Source organism: Pelodiscus sinensis, chromosome 14 (assembly GCF_052426305.1).
Source record: "Pelodiscus sinensis isolate ZL-2025 chromosome 14, ASM5242630v1, whole genome shotgun sequence".
In the NCBI taxonomy this organism is placed as follows: domain Eukaryota; kingdom Metazoa; phylum Chordata; order Testudines; family Trionychidae; genus Pelodiscus; species Pelodiscus sinensis.
In genome coordinates, this window is record NC_143065.1 from 18,954,466 (window position 1) to 18,971,584 (window position 17,119).

The 17,119-nt window shown below is 46.8% G+C and overlaps 2 protein-coding genes across 16 annotated transcripts in view; one reads left to right on the plus strand and one right to left on the minus strand.

Moving 5' to 3' along the window:
• Positions 1 to 5,125, minus strand: PIERCE2 (piercer of microtubule wall 2). Of its 3 annotated transcripts, none has more exons than XM_075897291.1 (2): positions 4,990 to 5,125; positions 1 to 506 (listed from the first exon to the last, which is right to left on the minus strand). In XM_075897291.1, the coding sequence occupies exon 2, from the start codon at positions 495 to 497 to the stop codon at positions 144 to 146; it is 354 nt and encodes a 117-aa protein (XP_075753406.1). In that variant the 5' UTR covers positions 498 to 506; positions 4,990 to 5,125; the 3' UTR covers positions 1 to 143. The 3 variants fall into 3 exon arrangements, with proteins under 3 accessions (XP_075753406.1, XP_075753404.1, XP_075753405.1); XM_075897289.2 differs by lacking the exon at positions 4,990 to 5,125 and adding an exon at positions 4,818 to 4,972; XM_075897290.1 differs by lacking the exon at positions 4,990 to 5,125 and adding an exon at positions 4,759 to 4,957.
• CCPG1 (cell cycle progression 1) overlaps positions 5,110 to 17,119 on the plus strand; it is a 98,648-nt gene continuing 86,638 nt past the window's right edge. For 12 of the 13 annotated variants that reach the window (XM_075897274.2, XM_075897278.2, XM_075897279.2 and 9 more), the window contains exon 1: positions 5,110 to 5,244. The gene's annotated coding sequence lies outside the window, so the exon portion shown is untranslated. Of the gene's footprint in view, positions 5,245 to 5,459; positions 5,599 to 17,119 lie in introns of those variants that run through there. The other variant, XM_075897275.2, reaches the window with a different exon arrangement.

A 17,119-nucleotide genomic window follows, 5' to 3' on the forward strand; every position in this document is an offset into this window, starting at 1 on the left:
TGTAGTAAAAAAAGTCTTTTACTTTTACTGTATTGATATTTTGCTCAGAAAATGGATGATAACCACAAGCCCGCATTTTGTTTTCTTAAAGCTAAAATGACTAGTCTTTCAGCAAATATGAGAGAGAGTACGATGGTACAATTTTACAGAGTATGTTGCATATTTGGGTAGTCATATACCCTACTTCTGTCAATGGCAGTGTTTATATAATTATGTTGTGACAAACCACAAATTAACAAAGGTTTTGTAAATGTGTCATCCTTTGGATGGTAAGTACATGGTACCATTTGAGAGGTAGGTGGTATAGCACCATAATCACTTGAAGTTGTTTTAAACAGTAAAAGCTGAGGATTTGTCAAGAGATTATTGGTAGTGAGTGTCTTCGGGTCCAACACACAGGAAAATACAGGATTGCCAAGATTTGGATAGGAAGGCAGTTGAACAGATTCAGTTTTCTCTGTGTTGGTACTTGATGGTAGCATCTCACCAGAAGTCATTTTCTTTTCCTAATTAAGAGATAATTTAATGAGTTTCTTTTCTTTATAAATAAAAGGGAGAGCAATTTTTCAGTTTATTTAATAAAACAATGGTTTAATATCAATCTGAATGGTATATAGGTATATTATTAATTGTGTATGGAAAGTAATATGTTCCCTGCAAGAGAAAGTTGCAAAGGAGGGAAAAAAAAACCATGAAATTTGGAAGAATTTTTTCCCGCTTTCATAGAATTTTGTTGCATTCTTCTACAGGGCCTTATGTGGGTCCCTTACATATTATTCAGCTACTTATCTGAATCCAGTTACTTGGTGGTGTGCTATTTTAAAGATGGTAAGAAGGGTAAGAAGGTAAGCTCTAGGAAAAAGTACAGGACTGCGCAATAATTTTTGCTAGAGGGGCCATTTAATGAATTTTGGTACATGATCTTGGGCTGGCTCCATCCCCCAGAAGGGGTGGGTCTTCGCAGAAGAGGTGGGGCTCGACTAGCTTCCCCCCAGAGTTGTCTAAGGCCAGAGGCTTTGAATTAAAAACACAGTAAAGAGCTCAGAGCTCCTGGCCCCACTGGTACCTCGTTGCCTGGCAGCCACCCAGAGTTGCTGCAGCTATTTAAAGAGCTCAATTCTCCAGCCCCTGCTGGGGTAGCTCTGTGACTGAGAGCCATTTAAATAGGATCCTGCTGTCTGAGGGACGGCCTGGAAATTTGGTGGCACAGGCAGCAGAATATAAATAGAAAGTTGCCAGATGCCGTCCACAGGCTGAATCAATGTGTTAGACGGGCTGGATCTGGCCCCGAGACCGCATCTTGCCCAGCCCTGAAAAAGTAGCATAGGCAAATGAGGGTTATGTAGCTCGTGAAATCCATGCTTAAGGTTTAGCATCCTTCTTTCACTCAAATCTATAATACCTTTTCTCAGTGGGTTAGATTTTTGGGTAGAAAGAAGAATAATGCTAACACTTATAGTTTATTATGGCTTCAGTATAGTAATACAGAAAGATTAATTTGCACAGGGAAAGGGCTAAATAAGCATATTTTAATTCTCCTTATATTTGGAGAGAAAGAGGGCATTTTGCATAGTTGTAAAATTTGTCCTAAGGTTTTACATTTATTTTTAAATGCCTTGATTCCAAGTAAGTATAATTTTAGAGTAGTCTAGTAGCTTATCAATGATACAATTCTCTGTATGCACTGAAGTGAAGGAGGGATTAATTCACATATTTGTTTTTACTGTTTTAACTTTTCTGCCAGTTTACAAGATAGCATTTATGGTATATATTGTGGAGGGCCTATATTGGCAAGGAGATAGATTTTTTTTTTTTTTAATGAAATTTTAGAATGCATGGAAAATTGCAGATACCTGAAAATCCAGGATTTTTTTTAATATCATGCCTTTATCAGCTTTCTGGACAAAAGTTTATATGTGAAGACTCCATTCCACAGAAGAGAGTACTCCACAGAATTAAATAATCAGTAACAGTTCGTTATTAACAATTATCGGATGTGCCATGTAGGCTATTTTCCCAGGCAGCCATTTGCTTGAATTACAGTATTCACTAAGGCAGTGGTTTTCAAACTATGGATCATGACCCCAGTACTCACTTGGTCATGGAATGTCAGCCATCCGGTTTCATTGATGCAAGGTGATCAGGTGACTAGTAGGGGTGCTAAAGTAGGCTACCTGCCTGTCCTGGCACCATAGACTGTGCTGCGTCCCAGAAGCAGCTGGCAGTAATCCTGGCTCGTAGGTGGGTGGTGGGAAGGAGAGTGCACAGAGCTCTGCATACTGTCCCTGCCCTGAGCACCAGCTCCACACTTCCAGTAGCTGGGAACCTGCTGCTGGCTGCTTCTGGGGAACATGTTCTGCGGTGTCAGGAGAGCTAGGAAGCCTGCCTTAGCAACCCCACTGAACAGCCTACTGTAAGCCACTCAAGGTAAGCCCCTCCTGCACCAGCCTGACCCCTCCCCCAAAGCTGGAGTCCCCTCCTAATGCACCAAAGTTCTCCTCTTCAGCCCCATTTTGGAGAATACACTCGAGTCAAATTATGTTGGATTACAAGCATCAACAATTTTCTTCAACTGGATCATGAGAAAAAAAGTTTGGCAGTGGTTTCATAGACCTTTTGTTTAATACTATACCGATTCTATAGTTTGGGACTAAGGATGTTAAGAAGTGGGTAACTGACTAATTGTGTACTCAATATAATTTGTATTGAGTAAACAATTAATCCATAAGGGGCCCTGCTGCGGCTCTGCAGTTTAAATATAGTATGAGCCAGGAGCACAGGCAGCCTAGCTCCTATTACATTTAAACTGCAGAGCTGCAGTAGGGATAGGTCTGGGACCTGGCACAAGCTGGGACTCGGCAGTCCCGGCTTGGGCTGGGTTCTGGACCGCTGCGCCTCTGTTTTTTTAACTGTAGTAAGAGCCTAGCAGTTCATCTTTAAAAGGCAGAGCTGCAGCAGGGGACCCGTTGCAAACTGTGACTCAGCAGTCCCGGCTTGTGCCAGGTCCCGGACCACTGCACCTCTGCTTTTTAAATATAGTGCCCCAGGTGGCTCTTACTACATTTAGAAAGCAGAAGTGCAGTGGCCTGGGACCTGGTGTGAGCCGGATTTCCCCTGTGGCTTTGCCTTTTAAATGTAGTCAGAGCTAGTGGCTCTTACCACTTTTAAAAGGCAGAACTGCAGTGAGAGGAAGGATGAGGGGCTTAAGCTGGGACTCAGCAGTCCCAGCTTGCGTGGGCTCCCAGACTGCTGCACCTCTTCCTCCTCTGCCCTCTTCCCCGCTTCACGGAGATAGTCCTGAGGGGAATTGACACTTTAGCGAGTTCCCCCCAGCACCGACTCCTGCTCCCCGCCATTGCTGCTTCTCACACAGAGGCAACAAGGGTGTGTGGAGAGTGGAGTAGTGACTTGACTACCCGATAAGCCTAGCCTAGGCTTATCGGGTAGTCGACTACTTGACTAGTCGCTTACATCCCTGTTTGGGACTAGACATCTGCTACAAGTGTCAGTCCTTAGATGAGCTATTCTAACCATGATCTCATGTTGCTCTCAAAAGGTAGAAGATAAAGATCCCAGTGCTACACCTGAAAACTACATTCTGAAATATGTAACTTATTTATTTACCCCTGACTACAATCCATGAAGGGAAAAAAAAGCCTTCAAGCCCTATCAAAACAAAACATAGTACTGTACCTTTCTCCCCCTAGGGAGAGGATGAGAGAATAAGTAATGTGTAAAAGCGACAAGGAGTCCTGTGGCACCTTATAGACTAACAGATGTATTGGAACATATACTTTCGAGGGCAAAGACCCGCTTCGTCAGATGCATGCGAGGTCTTTGCCCTCGAAAGGTTATGCTCCAATAGATCGGTTAGTCTATAAGATGCCACAGGACTCCTTGTCACTTTTGCAGATCCAGACTAACATGGCTACCCCTCTGATAAGTAATGTGTGACGCATATTAGTCATGTGGTAGAAGGCATGACTGGATGGTATGCTGATACTAAGGTGATAAGTATGATTTCAGAATGGACCCAGAGTTGTATTCATTCATTTTGAAGTCATTCTAACCTGGTTAGGGGTTCCGCTGACCTGAAGGAAAGCACTGGGTAATCTCACAAGTTTGTCTTTTACTAACAGACATTGATCCAATACAAGTTTATTTCCTCACCTTGTTGCTCTAGTTTATACGTTGACTGGTTTAGATTAAACTTTCGGTGCAAGTGAGATATTGTTTAAAAAAAACTACAAACAAACCATTTATATACCTCTGCTGATACTAATACGATATTTGATTAAAATTGACAACCCTTTTAAATACCCAGTTTACTTATCCCCAGCTTTCCTTTTTGCGTTTCTTTTAGATGAGCCAATAAACTGGACTGAAGCAGAAGTCTGTAGTTTACGCAGATACTTTCACTGTCAAGTTCTCAGAGCTGCACTAGATGTTTAAAAATACCTATGCCCACTGTCTGGCATTACAGGTAAGTGCGTGGGAGCCTCTCGTCTCCAGATCCCACGCCATAAATGTTTGCTTTACATCACGTAACGGGGCTGTGTTTGTTTATCCCTTTCTTCCCGACTTCTAAAATGCCCTTGGGGAGCCCAGCAGGGACTTGGTGAAACAGCCAGGAACTCTGCGGTTAACAAGGACTTTACCCCCCCGGACAGCTGAGAAAAGCGGCCAGGGCAGCTGGCTGCGCAGCCGGGCACGGAGGAACAGTGACTTGCAGCGTTGGGAGAGAGGCCGCGGCCTTACCCCGCCTTTCGCTCTATGACCAGCAGACCGGCCCGGGCGCGCGCTCCGCTGCTGCTTACCGCGCTCCGCCTGAGCCTGGCAGCCGCTGCAGCCCTGGGGTCTGGGCTGCTGCAGCCCCGGCTCTGCAAGGCCCCGGCGTCTGCGGGGGCGTGCGGCGTTGCCATGGCAGCAGCCCCTCCAGAAGCCGGTGACGGTTCCTTTGTTGACAAGCCCCGCTGCCCTTTGACCTACCTGCGCCGCCGGCCCGCTGCTGCCTGGGATCCGTAGTCCCCCTCGGGCTCCGGCCGCAGTGAGCGCGCGGGGCGCGGACTACGCTTGCCAGGGTGCTCGGCCACAGCAGCGATGCGCAGGCGCCGCTCCCCCTGCCGCTGCTTGTTTGTTGTTTTGCAAAGGCGTCAGTAGCCAGCAGCGCGAGCCCGCGGCGCCCCCGCCCCCTGTCCTCGGCTGGCTGCGGCGGGGGTCGCCGCGCCGGGCCCGATACCTCAGGTACGAGTGGCCGCTGGGTCGGGTGGGAGGCAGACGGACCCCTCCGCTCGGGGAACGAATCTCGCCTTGTCCCGCAGCGACTGCGCCACCCGCTCCCCGCTGGGCTCCCTAAGGCTCGCGCTCCTCGGGGCAGCCCCTCAGCTTCCTGGCTGGGGGAGCGCACCTGTAGCCGCTTCCCTCTTCTCCTCGCTCAGGCCCCCCCGGCTGCGCCCGCTCCAGCGAGAGCGGGGGGCAGAGAACGGGCGCGGCGCTGGTGTCTGTGCCCAAGCGAGTGAGGCCCCTGCTGGTCTCAGGCTGCCACTGGGTCGGAATATGCGCACCTGGTTCGGTATTTAATCACCCGTATTTTATATGGTAAGTGCGTGGCACTACGGGGAACGTATTCACTTGATATAGCCCATTCTCTTGTCGCTTGCTGTGGCGTTGCAAAGGTAAAGGTCTCCTGTTGGGAAGGGGATTCCTGGATGATGACAGCTAAGCTTTGCTGCTGCCATTAGAGAGAATCCCATGGGTTTATGCTTACTGGGGTTGGGTGTTTGGCACTTTTCCTGCATCTCTTCTGCCATGTCTGCCAAATGGTGCTGATTTTAATTTAGCTTGCTTCAGCTCGATAATGTTTTAGAGATGTGGCTAATTGACAAATCCACTACCCGGTAAGCATATGCTTATCAAGTAGTGACTCAACTAGTCACTTCCTCCTTTCCCCACTGCCTCTATCACGGGGGTGAGGGGGCAGGAGCCAGTGCTGGGGAGAGACCACTTAAAAGCTGGTTCTTCCCAGCACCCTCTCTGCAGGGGGCAGGGGAGGCAGAGGCTAGCAGGGGACCAGGCGGGAGCTGGGAATCAGCTGATTCCCGGCTGTGCCCATTCCCAGAACTGCACCTCTGCTTGTTAAATGTATTAAGAGCCGCCATCAGGCTCTTAGTACATTTAAAAGACAGAGGTGCAATGGAGGTCTCTTAATACATTTTAAAAACAGAGGTGTAGCATTTGGGACCAGGCAGCAAGCCAGGAGTCAGCTGTCCCAGCTCTTGCCCAGTTCCTCCCATTGTGCCTCTGTCTTTTAAATGTATTAAGAACCCCATGGCTCTGAATGTATTTAAAAAGCAGAGGTGCAGCATCTGAGATCTGCAGCTCTTAATACATTTAAGGGGCAGAGCTGCAGTAGGCTAACCCCACTGCTGCTCTGCAGTTTCCCTCCTTATTGACTAATCAAGTAGTCAATGGAAATTCTGTTGACTCCTCGATTAACTGATTAAACACAATTTAACATCCCTAGTTTTAGTAAGAAATGGAATAGCTGTCCATTCCTCGTGGTTAATGGTATATTCTTAGTGGTAACATTTACAGCTGAGTGCAAAAAGAACTCGAATTGCTCACTATATTGGTCAATAAAATTACCACTGTTTATTACTTAAATATAATAAGTAATAAACAGTCAAATGAAAAATTGATTCTTAGATCTTGGATATTATGTATTATGATTTCCTAACTTTCATCTGTTTCATCATCGCCATACATGCTTGTGACCAATGCAATGTATTATGTTTCATAAATGATGTGATAGTTTACACTGTTGAATGTTACTTAAGCTGTTTTGGCACCATGCTACTTTATCTGTAGCCCAAACATAATACCCATGAGAGAAAAAGCAATAATAAATTTGTAGAGCACAAAGTCTAATATAAAGGTTGCTGTATTTTTGGATTGATTGGTTTTAGTAAAGCAGAGTAGGTGCACAGAACTGTATGTTCATATCATGCCCTGGAAATTCAAACACTGGTATATCACAGCATTAAAAATAGTGAGTTATCAGAAATCTTTTCATAAAAATGTTGATCTGAGGAAGCAGAAAATAATTGCTATTATACTTGAAGATTGAGAGTTCTAGAAGTAATTTAAATTTGCATGAAGATTGTGCAGTAGCATATTTATTTACTTATAATTTGTTCTGAGAATTTTTTTGATAAAACCGAAATAAAATATTCCCGTAGAAAAGAATACTTGGTTTCCTAGTTAAAAGTGGAATAACTAGCTGAAATAAATTAGTTCACTTTCACAGTTAAGTCATTTAATTCTTCTTTGTCAACATTGCTTAGGTCTTTCTGTTTTGACAGATCTTGTTTCAAGATGGAAGAATTTTGGCGTTATATGTAGTATGTAATTATTATTAAGCTATTTGAAGTTGGATATCCATTTTATTCCAGCACTCGTTTTGGTGAATTGGACATAGTATTTTATATTTCTGTAGTATTACCAATAAGAGACATAGGCTAATAGTTACTAAAATCTTTATTTTGTATTCTGAATATTTATTCTTTAGTAAACTGTAATAGGAGCTGCCACATTTGTGTACAGTGATATGAATAAACTGTTTTTAAAAGGTACTGTCAAATTTGGCTACAGCAGTCAAGATGCTCTCAAATTCAGAAAATACATATACAGGCAGCCCCCGGGTTACGTACAAGATAGGGACTGTAGGTTTGTTCTTAAGTTGAATCTGTATGTAAGTTGGAACTGGCGTCCAGATTCAGCCGCTGCTGAAACTGACCGCCAGTTCCGACTTACATACAGAATCAACTTAAGAACCCCAAGTGTCCCCAAGTCAGCTGCTGCTGAAACTGATCAGCAGCTGATTCCAGGAAGCCCGGGGCAGAGCAACTCTGCCTCGGGCTTCCTGTAGTCAGCACTGGTCAGTTTCAGCAGAAGCTGACTTGGGGACGCCTGGGGCAGAGCAGCTGGGGTGCTGCTGGGTTGCTCCAGTAGCGCGCTCCTGGGTGCTACTGGACCAACCCAGCAGCACCCCATCTGCTCTGCCCCTGGCGTCCTGATTCAGCCGCTGCTGAAACTGACCAGCAGCGGCTGAATCAGGACGCCTGGGGCAGAGCAGCTGGGGTGCTGCCGGGTTGGTCCAGTAGCGCCCAGAGCGGCGCTGCAGGACCAACCGGCAGCGCCCCAGCTGCTCTGCCACAGGCGTCCGGAGAAAAGCCTAGTCTGCTGGGGGGAGAGGGGGCGTACTAGCTGCGTCTCCCCCCCCACCCCAGCAGACCAGGAAGACGCGGGCGGCGGACCGAGACGCACCGCGGTCCCACCGCCTGGGTCCTCCGTGGCTTTGCTCCCCGTCTCCCTGGTCTGCTGGAGACCAGCAGACCAGGGAGACGGGGAGCAAAGCCTCTGAGGACGCCAGCAGCGGGACAGCCGCGGGGCGTCTGGACTGTCCCGCTGCCGGCTTCCCCCGAGGCTTTGCAAAGCCGCAAAGGGGCTAGGGCAGCCTAGGCGTGCCTGGGCTGCCCCGCTACCCAAGCCCCCCCGCGGCTTTGCTCCACGTCTTCCTGGCCTGCAGACCAGGGAGACGCGGAGAAAGCCCCAGAGTACACGGGTGGCAGGACCGCGAGGTCCCGCAGTCCGTGTCCTCTGGGGCGAGCCCCGTTCGTAACTGCGGAGCCGGCGTAAGTCGGGGACTGCCTGTATTTGATACAATGCAAAAGCTAGGTTTGAAATTCATTAGATTTCAAGTTGACTGTGTCTCTAAGTCTTTTAGTAGCAAACAGGATATCTTGGTGGATAGTAATGGCTGGATGACGAACTTCTCCAATCCCTTTTGGTTTTATACATTAATACTTTTAAAATATATATTTCTCTTTGAACAACTATTCCATGGATGATAATCATAAAACTGCATTCGATTATTTATGTGGGCTATTTAGTATTAGGCTGTATATGTAAGATGATAGTTATTTTGAAAAAAAAAAGCAGATTCAGTAAACAAGAGGACAGCGGCCTTGCTTTTCATGTTCTAAAATATGATTAATAGCTTTATGCTTCCTATATTTTCTAAAGAGCACATCTAAAATAGAAATAAATGGCTATGAAATGTAGTACATTCACTTGGTTCTATAACTCCTCTATAAGACTGCCTCTATGGAATCCACAAAGAGAGGTTCTTCCAATTACAGAATATGAGGTGGGTGTTGGGAAGCTCCCCTCTCCCTCCAAAAATACCTACACGAAGTGTTGATTTCCTGGAAACTGTGTGAGGTCAATCTCATGTTTTTCCTGGTTTCTCTGCTATGATTTGGTTGCCAATAGGGAATGATTGAGCACAGAATTCCTCGACAGCGAAACTTTGAATGAAAGCTAACATATGTAAATATTATTAGAGAGGCTAGATTGTTTGGGGGCATTGTAATCCTAATGATTTATAATTTTGCTGAATAGATTTTTAATATTTAATTTAATATTATAAGAAGGCATGTAATTGTTGCATGGGAAATGCAATCAAGAAACCTTTTAAAGTCAATATAAAATATAAAGTTGGATGCAATATTATATATGGATCTTTTCTGGGGTCTTCTGAAACAGATTGTGTGTAGATCTTTTGAGGATTTTTTGTAATTGAAAAGTGGTATTTCATACAATTGATTAAAGTCCTGCTACACAGCACGCTTTGGGCACTACATGAATAATATTTCAGAAAATGAGATGTTTTCAGAAGTCCAACCACATTGTAGATGTAACACTCTTCCCCCTTTCCCTGACATTTTGGCATGTAGGTTTGATGACTATTTGGAAGGGAATTTGATTATTTTATGTAATGTAAGCAGTGCAGTGAAAATGTGTTACCTTTCATTTTAGCAGTTTTTAGAAAGCTTTAAATTATTGCTCAAAATGAATTTTATTTGGTCTAGTGCAAAGGAAGACTTGTTAATCCTACTATTTGGTGCCAATAGGCTGGAATGTATCACATAAGTGGAGCGAGCTTCTATGTAAGCCAAAGCCCCAAGATGATCAGTCTTTCAGGACTAGAACCAACTTTCTGTGCTGGGCAGCTTTTTCAATCCAGGCTCCAACACCAACTTTAGTCCCAAACTGAGCAGGCCTCTGTCTAAGCCAAGACTCGGACAAAACTGACTATGAAAGCTGAGAAGTTTTAAATCTCATTAATCCTGCAGTCACCCACAGGGCCCTCACCAGCAGCCTCGCAGGTCCTCTCTCAGGCCAAGGCCCCTGTAGAGATGGGGCTGAAGGGTTCCTCATCTTCCTCTCCTGATGAAGCCCTGGGTGACACTCTCCCTTCCATGCCCTCCATGGACTTGAAGGCACACTAGGACCTACTTTGGCGCCTGGCTCAGAGCCTGGGGGTCCAGGCCGAGAGGGTGTCTGAGGACTCCGACCTGACTGTTGACATCTTGTAGTCAGATACCCCTACTAGAATGGCCCTCCTCATTAACAAAACGGTGGCCAAACTGTCTAAGTCCCTTTGGTAAATCCCAGCCTTTATCCTGCTGACAGACAAGAGGGCCAAGTGTCGGTACTTGGTGTTCCAGGAAGGGAATGAGTATCTTTTTTTCCCACCCACCGGCAGGGTCCCTGGTCATCCATGTGGTGAATCAAAGGGAGAGACAGGTTCAACGGGGCACTACCCCTAAAAATAGGGATGCCAAGAAAATTGACTTATTAGGCAGGAAGGCCTGTGTGTCGGGAGGCCTACAATTTTGCATAGGGAACCAGCAGGTTCTGCTGCCTCGCTATGCCTATACACCTGGGCCTTCATGGATAAGTTCACCGAGCTACTCCTTAGGGACTCTTGGCCCAAGCTTAGAGCCCTCTCGGAGAAAGGCAGGGCGATCTCTAGGGCTGTGCTCCAGGCTGCCCTCGATGCTGCTGATGCCGCTGCACATAGCATGGCTATGGGGTTAGTTATGCGCCGCAGCTCCTGATTGCAGGAGCCTGGGGTGCCCCCTGAACTGCAGAACACCATTCAGGACCTCCCCTTTGAGGGCCTCTCCTTATTTCCTAGCAGATGGACCAACATCTGCACAGCCTCGAAGATACCTGGGCCACCCTAAAGTCTTTGGGTATTCACACCCCGGCTACCCAATGGTGCTCCTTCTCAGGCAGGAATGTCCCTTGATCCTCCAGCAGGGTGCACATCCTGACTTCTGTCACCGTAACAGGAACGGTAACAGGAGAAATGGCAGGCGCCGTCCTCAGCCGCCCCAGGACCAGAGTCAGGGTCTTCCCAGTAAATCCTTGGGACCTCGCCATGGGTTTTGAGGGTACGCGCGGGGACAGCTTACCAGCCTCGCCTATCCCCCTTTGGGACTGCCTATTCCCTTTCCACCGGGCCTGGGAACCTATTACCTCGGATTGTTGGGTCCTAGAAATGGTGGGAAGAGGGTATGTTATCCTCTTCCGTTCTCCCCTCCCCTCTCATTCTCCATGCCCCGTCCCTCTTCAGGGACCCCTCTCATGAGCTTCTCCTGCTGGAAGAGGTGCTTCAGCTCCTCACCGTGAGGGCCACAGAGGTAGTTCCCCTGGCAGTGTCGGGCAGGGGCTTCTATTTCTGGTTTTTCCTGGTCCCCAAAGCCAAAGGGTGGATTCCGTCCCATCCTGGACTTCCGAGACCTCAACACTTTCGTCATCAAGAAGAAATTCAAGATGGTGACTCTGGCATCCATCATTCCATCCCTAGCCCCCAGAGACTGGTATGCTGCCCTCAACCTAAAAGACACATACTTTCATATTCCTATTGTACCCCACCATCGTGTTCCTCCGTTGTATGATGGGCAGGGACCACTATCAGTTTATGGCCCTCCCCTTTGGGCTTTCCATGCCCCCTGCCCCCCAGGACTTCACAAAGTGTACGGCTGTTGTTGCTGCTGCCCTCAGAAAATGAGGTGTCCATGTGTTCCCAGACCTGGATGATTGGCTTCTAGGGGGATGCTCCACCAACCAGGTATGAGCCCACATCATCCTGGCACAGAAATGCTTTCAGGAACTGGGCCTGCTTCTGAATATGCCCAAATCAACTCTGGTGCCTATCCCAGTAAAATAGTTTATGGGTGCCACCCTGGACTCGATGGGGGCCAAGGCCTCTCTTCTCAGATCCCGTTCCCTGGTAATCAGGTCAGCAGTCCGGGACATGCGGACGTTCTGATAACCATGGCCAGAGCCTGCATGCACCTTTTGGGCCTAAGGGCCATGTGCACCCATGTAATACAGCATGCCAGGCTCCACATGCGCCCACTACAGATGTGGCTGGCACGAACTCACAAAGCATCCTTTCATGCGTGGGACAGAGTGGTGACAGTTCCCCCCCCCACACACACTTCCCTGCCCGCCCGCCCGACATCCTTCACTCTCTGGACTGGTGGACCTGGAAAGAGGAGGTCTGTGTCAGAATCCCATTCTCCAGGCTGCTATCGACCCTCCGGCTTGTGACAGATGTGTCAGACACTGTTTGGGGGGGGCCCATCTCGGAAACATGCGGATGCAAGGTATGTGGTCGAGGGACGATTTTTCCCTGCACATCAATATCAGGGAGCTGCGAGCGGTATGCATCGCCTGTGTGGCCGCCTTCCCCCAGCTCAGGGGCAAATTGGTCCTCATCCTGTCCTACAACATGTCAGCAGTTTTGTACATGAATGGGCAGGACAGGGCCCGCTCTTCTCACCTGTGTCTGGAGGCCCTTCCCCTGTGGGATCTCTGCATCAGGGCGGGTATCCACTCGATTGCCTCCTATCTCCTGGTCTCCGAGAACACTCTGGCAGACTGACTGAGCAGGTCCTTCTCCAGGCATGAGTGGACCCTCAGGGCGGATGTAGCCCTGGACATTTTCCACAGGTGGGGATTTCCCTGTCTGGACCTGTTTGCCACTCGCTGGAACAGGAAGTGCTCAGGGTTCTGTTCCCTCATGGATCTGGGAAGGGGGTCTCTGGGAGATACGCTGCTAATTTCCTGGCCCGGAGGTCTGTTGTACGCATTACCGCTGATCCACCGTGTGGTCCTGGAGGTCTGGGAATTCATGGCATCCTTGATCCTCATTGCACCCGCATGGCCTAGGTAGCACTGGTTTTCCACCCTCCTGAGTCTGTTGTGTGACAGGCCGGTTGCACTCCTTCTAGGCTGGTTGCACTCCTACTAGTCCCCGATCATGCAGGACTCGACAGGCTTCACCATTCAGACCTGTGGTTCCTGCACCTGATGGCATGGAAGTTCCATAGCTGACAGTGGTGGAACTTCAGTGTTTGGCCCATGTGCAGGAGGTGTTGCTCAGGAACAGGAAACCTCCACTAGGATTACTTATCTGGCTAAGTGGAAGAGGTTTTATATTTGGTCTCCCTGGGTGGGGTGTTGGTGCCCCCAATGGATGCTCTGGTTCCCGTGGTTCTGGACTACCTTCTGGATCTCAGGCTTCAGAGATTATCCTTCTCCTTGATTAAGGTCCACCTAGCGCCTATCTCCGTTTTTCACCTGGGTGCCAGGGGTAAGACCCTTTTTGCGGACCTGATGGTAAACGGGTTTTTGAAGGGCTTGGACAGGCTTTATCCGCATGTTTGGCAGCCTGTCCCCCAGTGGGATCTTAACTTGGTCCTGTCTAAACTCATGGGACCTCCATTTTGAACCCCTGCCAACATGTTAGTTACTACACCTGGCCTACAAGATATCTCTGCTGGTGGCCATCACGTCAGCCAGGCCTGTATCCGAACTGAGGGCTCTCACTTTGAACCCTCCTAAACAGTTTTCTTTAAGAACAAAGTCAGGTTACGCCCCCCACCCTACCTTGCCTAAGGTGGTGTTGAACTTCCATGTGTCTCAGGACATTTTCTTGCCAGTCTTTTACCCCAAATCCCATGCATTGGGTAAAGAACAGGCACTGTACATTTTGGATGTTAGGAGGGCCTTAGCATTTTATTTGGAGAGAACAAAGCCCTTCCGCAAGCTTCCTCAGCTCTTCATTGCCATTGTAGAGTGGCTGAAGAGTCAGCTGGTTTCCGTGCAAAGGATCTCATCTGGGATTATGGCATGCATTAGGGAATGCTATGGGTTGGCAGGGGTCCCAGCTCCTCCCCTTACGGCCACTCTACGAGAGCGCAAGCCTATGCAGCTTTTGTGTCTCAGGTGCTGATCCTGGACATCTGCAGGACCTCCATGTGGTCTCTGTCCACACCTTTGCCAATCATTATGCGCTGACACAGGCCAGGGAGGATGCTGCCCTGGTAGGGCTGTCCTCCATTCGGTGGAAGGTTAGAACTCTGATCTTGCCTCCTGGGGTTTCTGCTTTGGAGTCACTTACATGGAATGGACATGAGCAAGCACTCGAAGAAAGAATGGTTACTTACCTCACCTCCCTTTCCTCGGAGTAGTCCTGTAAGAAGGAACTGAGGGGGTGAAGGGCCAGCAGTGGCATATATTGGCCAGTATACCAGCACCACTCCAGGAGGGCTGTCCTGCTGGCCCAACGGTTATTGCTAATGAAAAATGTCCAATGATGCATGCATGCTACGTCAAAGAATGGACATGAGCAACACATCTTGAAGAACAACAGTTATGAGGTAAGTAACTATTCTTTCAGCTTCTTTTGCCACTTGTTTCTCGCTTGGAAGTCTTAATACTCTGACATCACTATTGGTACTGATTATAATGTTTCAGACAGGGTTATGGCTTGTGAAGTGGAGCTATCCAATCCCAAAGCTCTCATAATGAAAATGTATGTACTCACTGTATTGAAAGAATTGCAGTTTGTTTATGTTAAAACAGGGTAACAGTGGGGAAAAATAATGCATAAACCATGTCAGAGCCATATGTCCCTTTTCCCCCACCCTCATCTAGACCTTAGGTATGCTTAGTTCATCCTTTATCTGAGTATCTTCAAATGATGTCAGATTTTTACTCAGGAAAAAAAATTGTCTTCTGTTACAGGGTGCTTGCTCCTTGTTTTAGAGTTCATTTATATTTCCTCCCTTTAAATATCACTTTAGAAGAAGAAATAAAACAAAACTGATGTACATTGGACAGACAATACTCCACTCAGGCTCATCTGAAGAACCAGAACCGTGTGGCTGGCGAGTGGGGCTCGCCACTGTAACAGAGGGATACAATGAAAAAGTAAACAAAATATACAGTAATGAATCAGATACTTCCCCTCCCCCCACCTTCTATGCTGTGTAACAAGGAAGGAGGAAATTGCTTATTGTAAGCATCAATTAAGTAGCGTATCTGGAATTACTATGAATATCAAAGGATGGGGAGGCTGTCTTTGTAATGTGTAAAGTAATTATCAGCTAAATTAAGGCCTATTTGCAACGTGTCGAATTTTAGCATATAAAAGAGTTCTGAAGTCTTTCTGTAATCTGGTGTTAAGTCTCTTTGTAGTAAGACACACAATGGTAGGCCTTTAAGGGAATGGCCAGTTTGATTAAAATATAGACTAACAGGTTTGTCTGTGTGGAGATGTCTTGATCTTCTGTGTGGAATGTATGATTTGTGAGCATTAATTCTCTGGCGAAGTGACTGACCAGTTTGTCCAATATACATCGCAGAGGGACATTGTTGTCACATGATGGCATATATCACATTGCTGGATGTACAGGAATATGAGCCTTTGATCATATAACTGACATGATTAGGTCCAGTGATGGTGTCTCATGAGGGTGGGCCCACTGCTTAGTGAGGAGGGAGAAACAGTAACAGGAAACTTGGAAATGGCAGAGATGCTAAATGACTTATTTGTTTTGGTCTTCACCGAGAAGTCTGAAAGAATGCCTAACATAGTGAATGCTAGTGGGAAGGGGGTAGGTTTAGAGGATAAAATTAAAAAATAGAACAAGTTAAAAATCACTTAGAAAAGTTAGATGTCTGCAAGTCACCATGGCCTGATGAAATACATCCTAGAATACTCAAGGAGCTGATAGCTAACGTGTCAGATACCCCCTCTATCATCTTTGGTAAATCATAGAAGACAGGAAAGATTCCGGAAGACTGGAGAAGGACAAATCTAGTGCCCATCTATAAAAAGGGAAATAAGAACAACCCAGGAAACTACAGACCAGTCAGTTTAACTTCTGTGCCAGGAAAGATAATGGAGCAAGTAATTAAGGAAATCTGCAAATACCTAGAAGATAATAAGGTGATAGGGAACAGCCCGGATGGATTTGTAAAGGACAAATCATGTCAAACCAATCTGATAGCTTTCTTTGATAGGCTAACGAGCCTTATGGATAAGGGAGAAGTGGTGGATGTGGAATACCTAGACTTTAGTAAGGCATTTGATAAGGTCTCGCATGATATTCTTATCAATAAACTAAGCAAATACAACTTATATGGGGTTATTGTAAGGTTGGTGCATAACTGGCTGGATAACCATTCTCAGAGAATAGTTATTAATAGTTCACAATCCTTCTGGAAAGGTATAACAAGTGGAGTACTGCTGGGGTCTGTTTTGGGACCGGTTCTGTTCAATATCTTAATCAACAATTTAGATATTGGCATAGAGAGTACGCTTATTAAGTTTGCAGAAGATACCAAGCTGGGAGGGGTTGCAGCTGCTTTGGAGGATAGGGTCATAATTCAAAATTATCTGGACAAATTGGAGAAATGGTCTGAGGTAAACAGGATGAAGTTTAATAAGGACAAATGCAATGCACTCCACTTAGGAAGGAACAATGAATGAGTTTCACACATAAGAATAGGAAGCGACTGTTTAGGAAGGACTATGGCAGAAAGGAATCTAGGGGTTATAGTGGACCACAAGCTAAATATGAGTCAGCAGTGTGATGCTGTTGCAAAGAAAGCAAGCATGATTCTAGGATGCATTAACAGGTGTGTTGCGAGCAAGATACGAGAAGTCATTTTTCTGCTGCACTGGTTAGGCCTCAGTTGGAGTATTGTGTCAAGTTCTGAGCACCATATTTCAAGAAAGATGTGGAAAAATTGGAGAAGGTCCAGAGAGGAGCAACAAGAATGATTAAAGTTCTAGAGAACATGTCCTATGAAGGAAGACTGAAAGAATTGGGCTTGTTTAGTTTGGAAAAGAGAAGATTGGGAGGGGACATGATATCTAAAAGGGTGTCACAAGGAGGAGAGAGAAAAA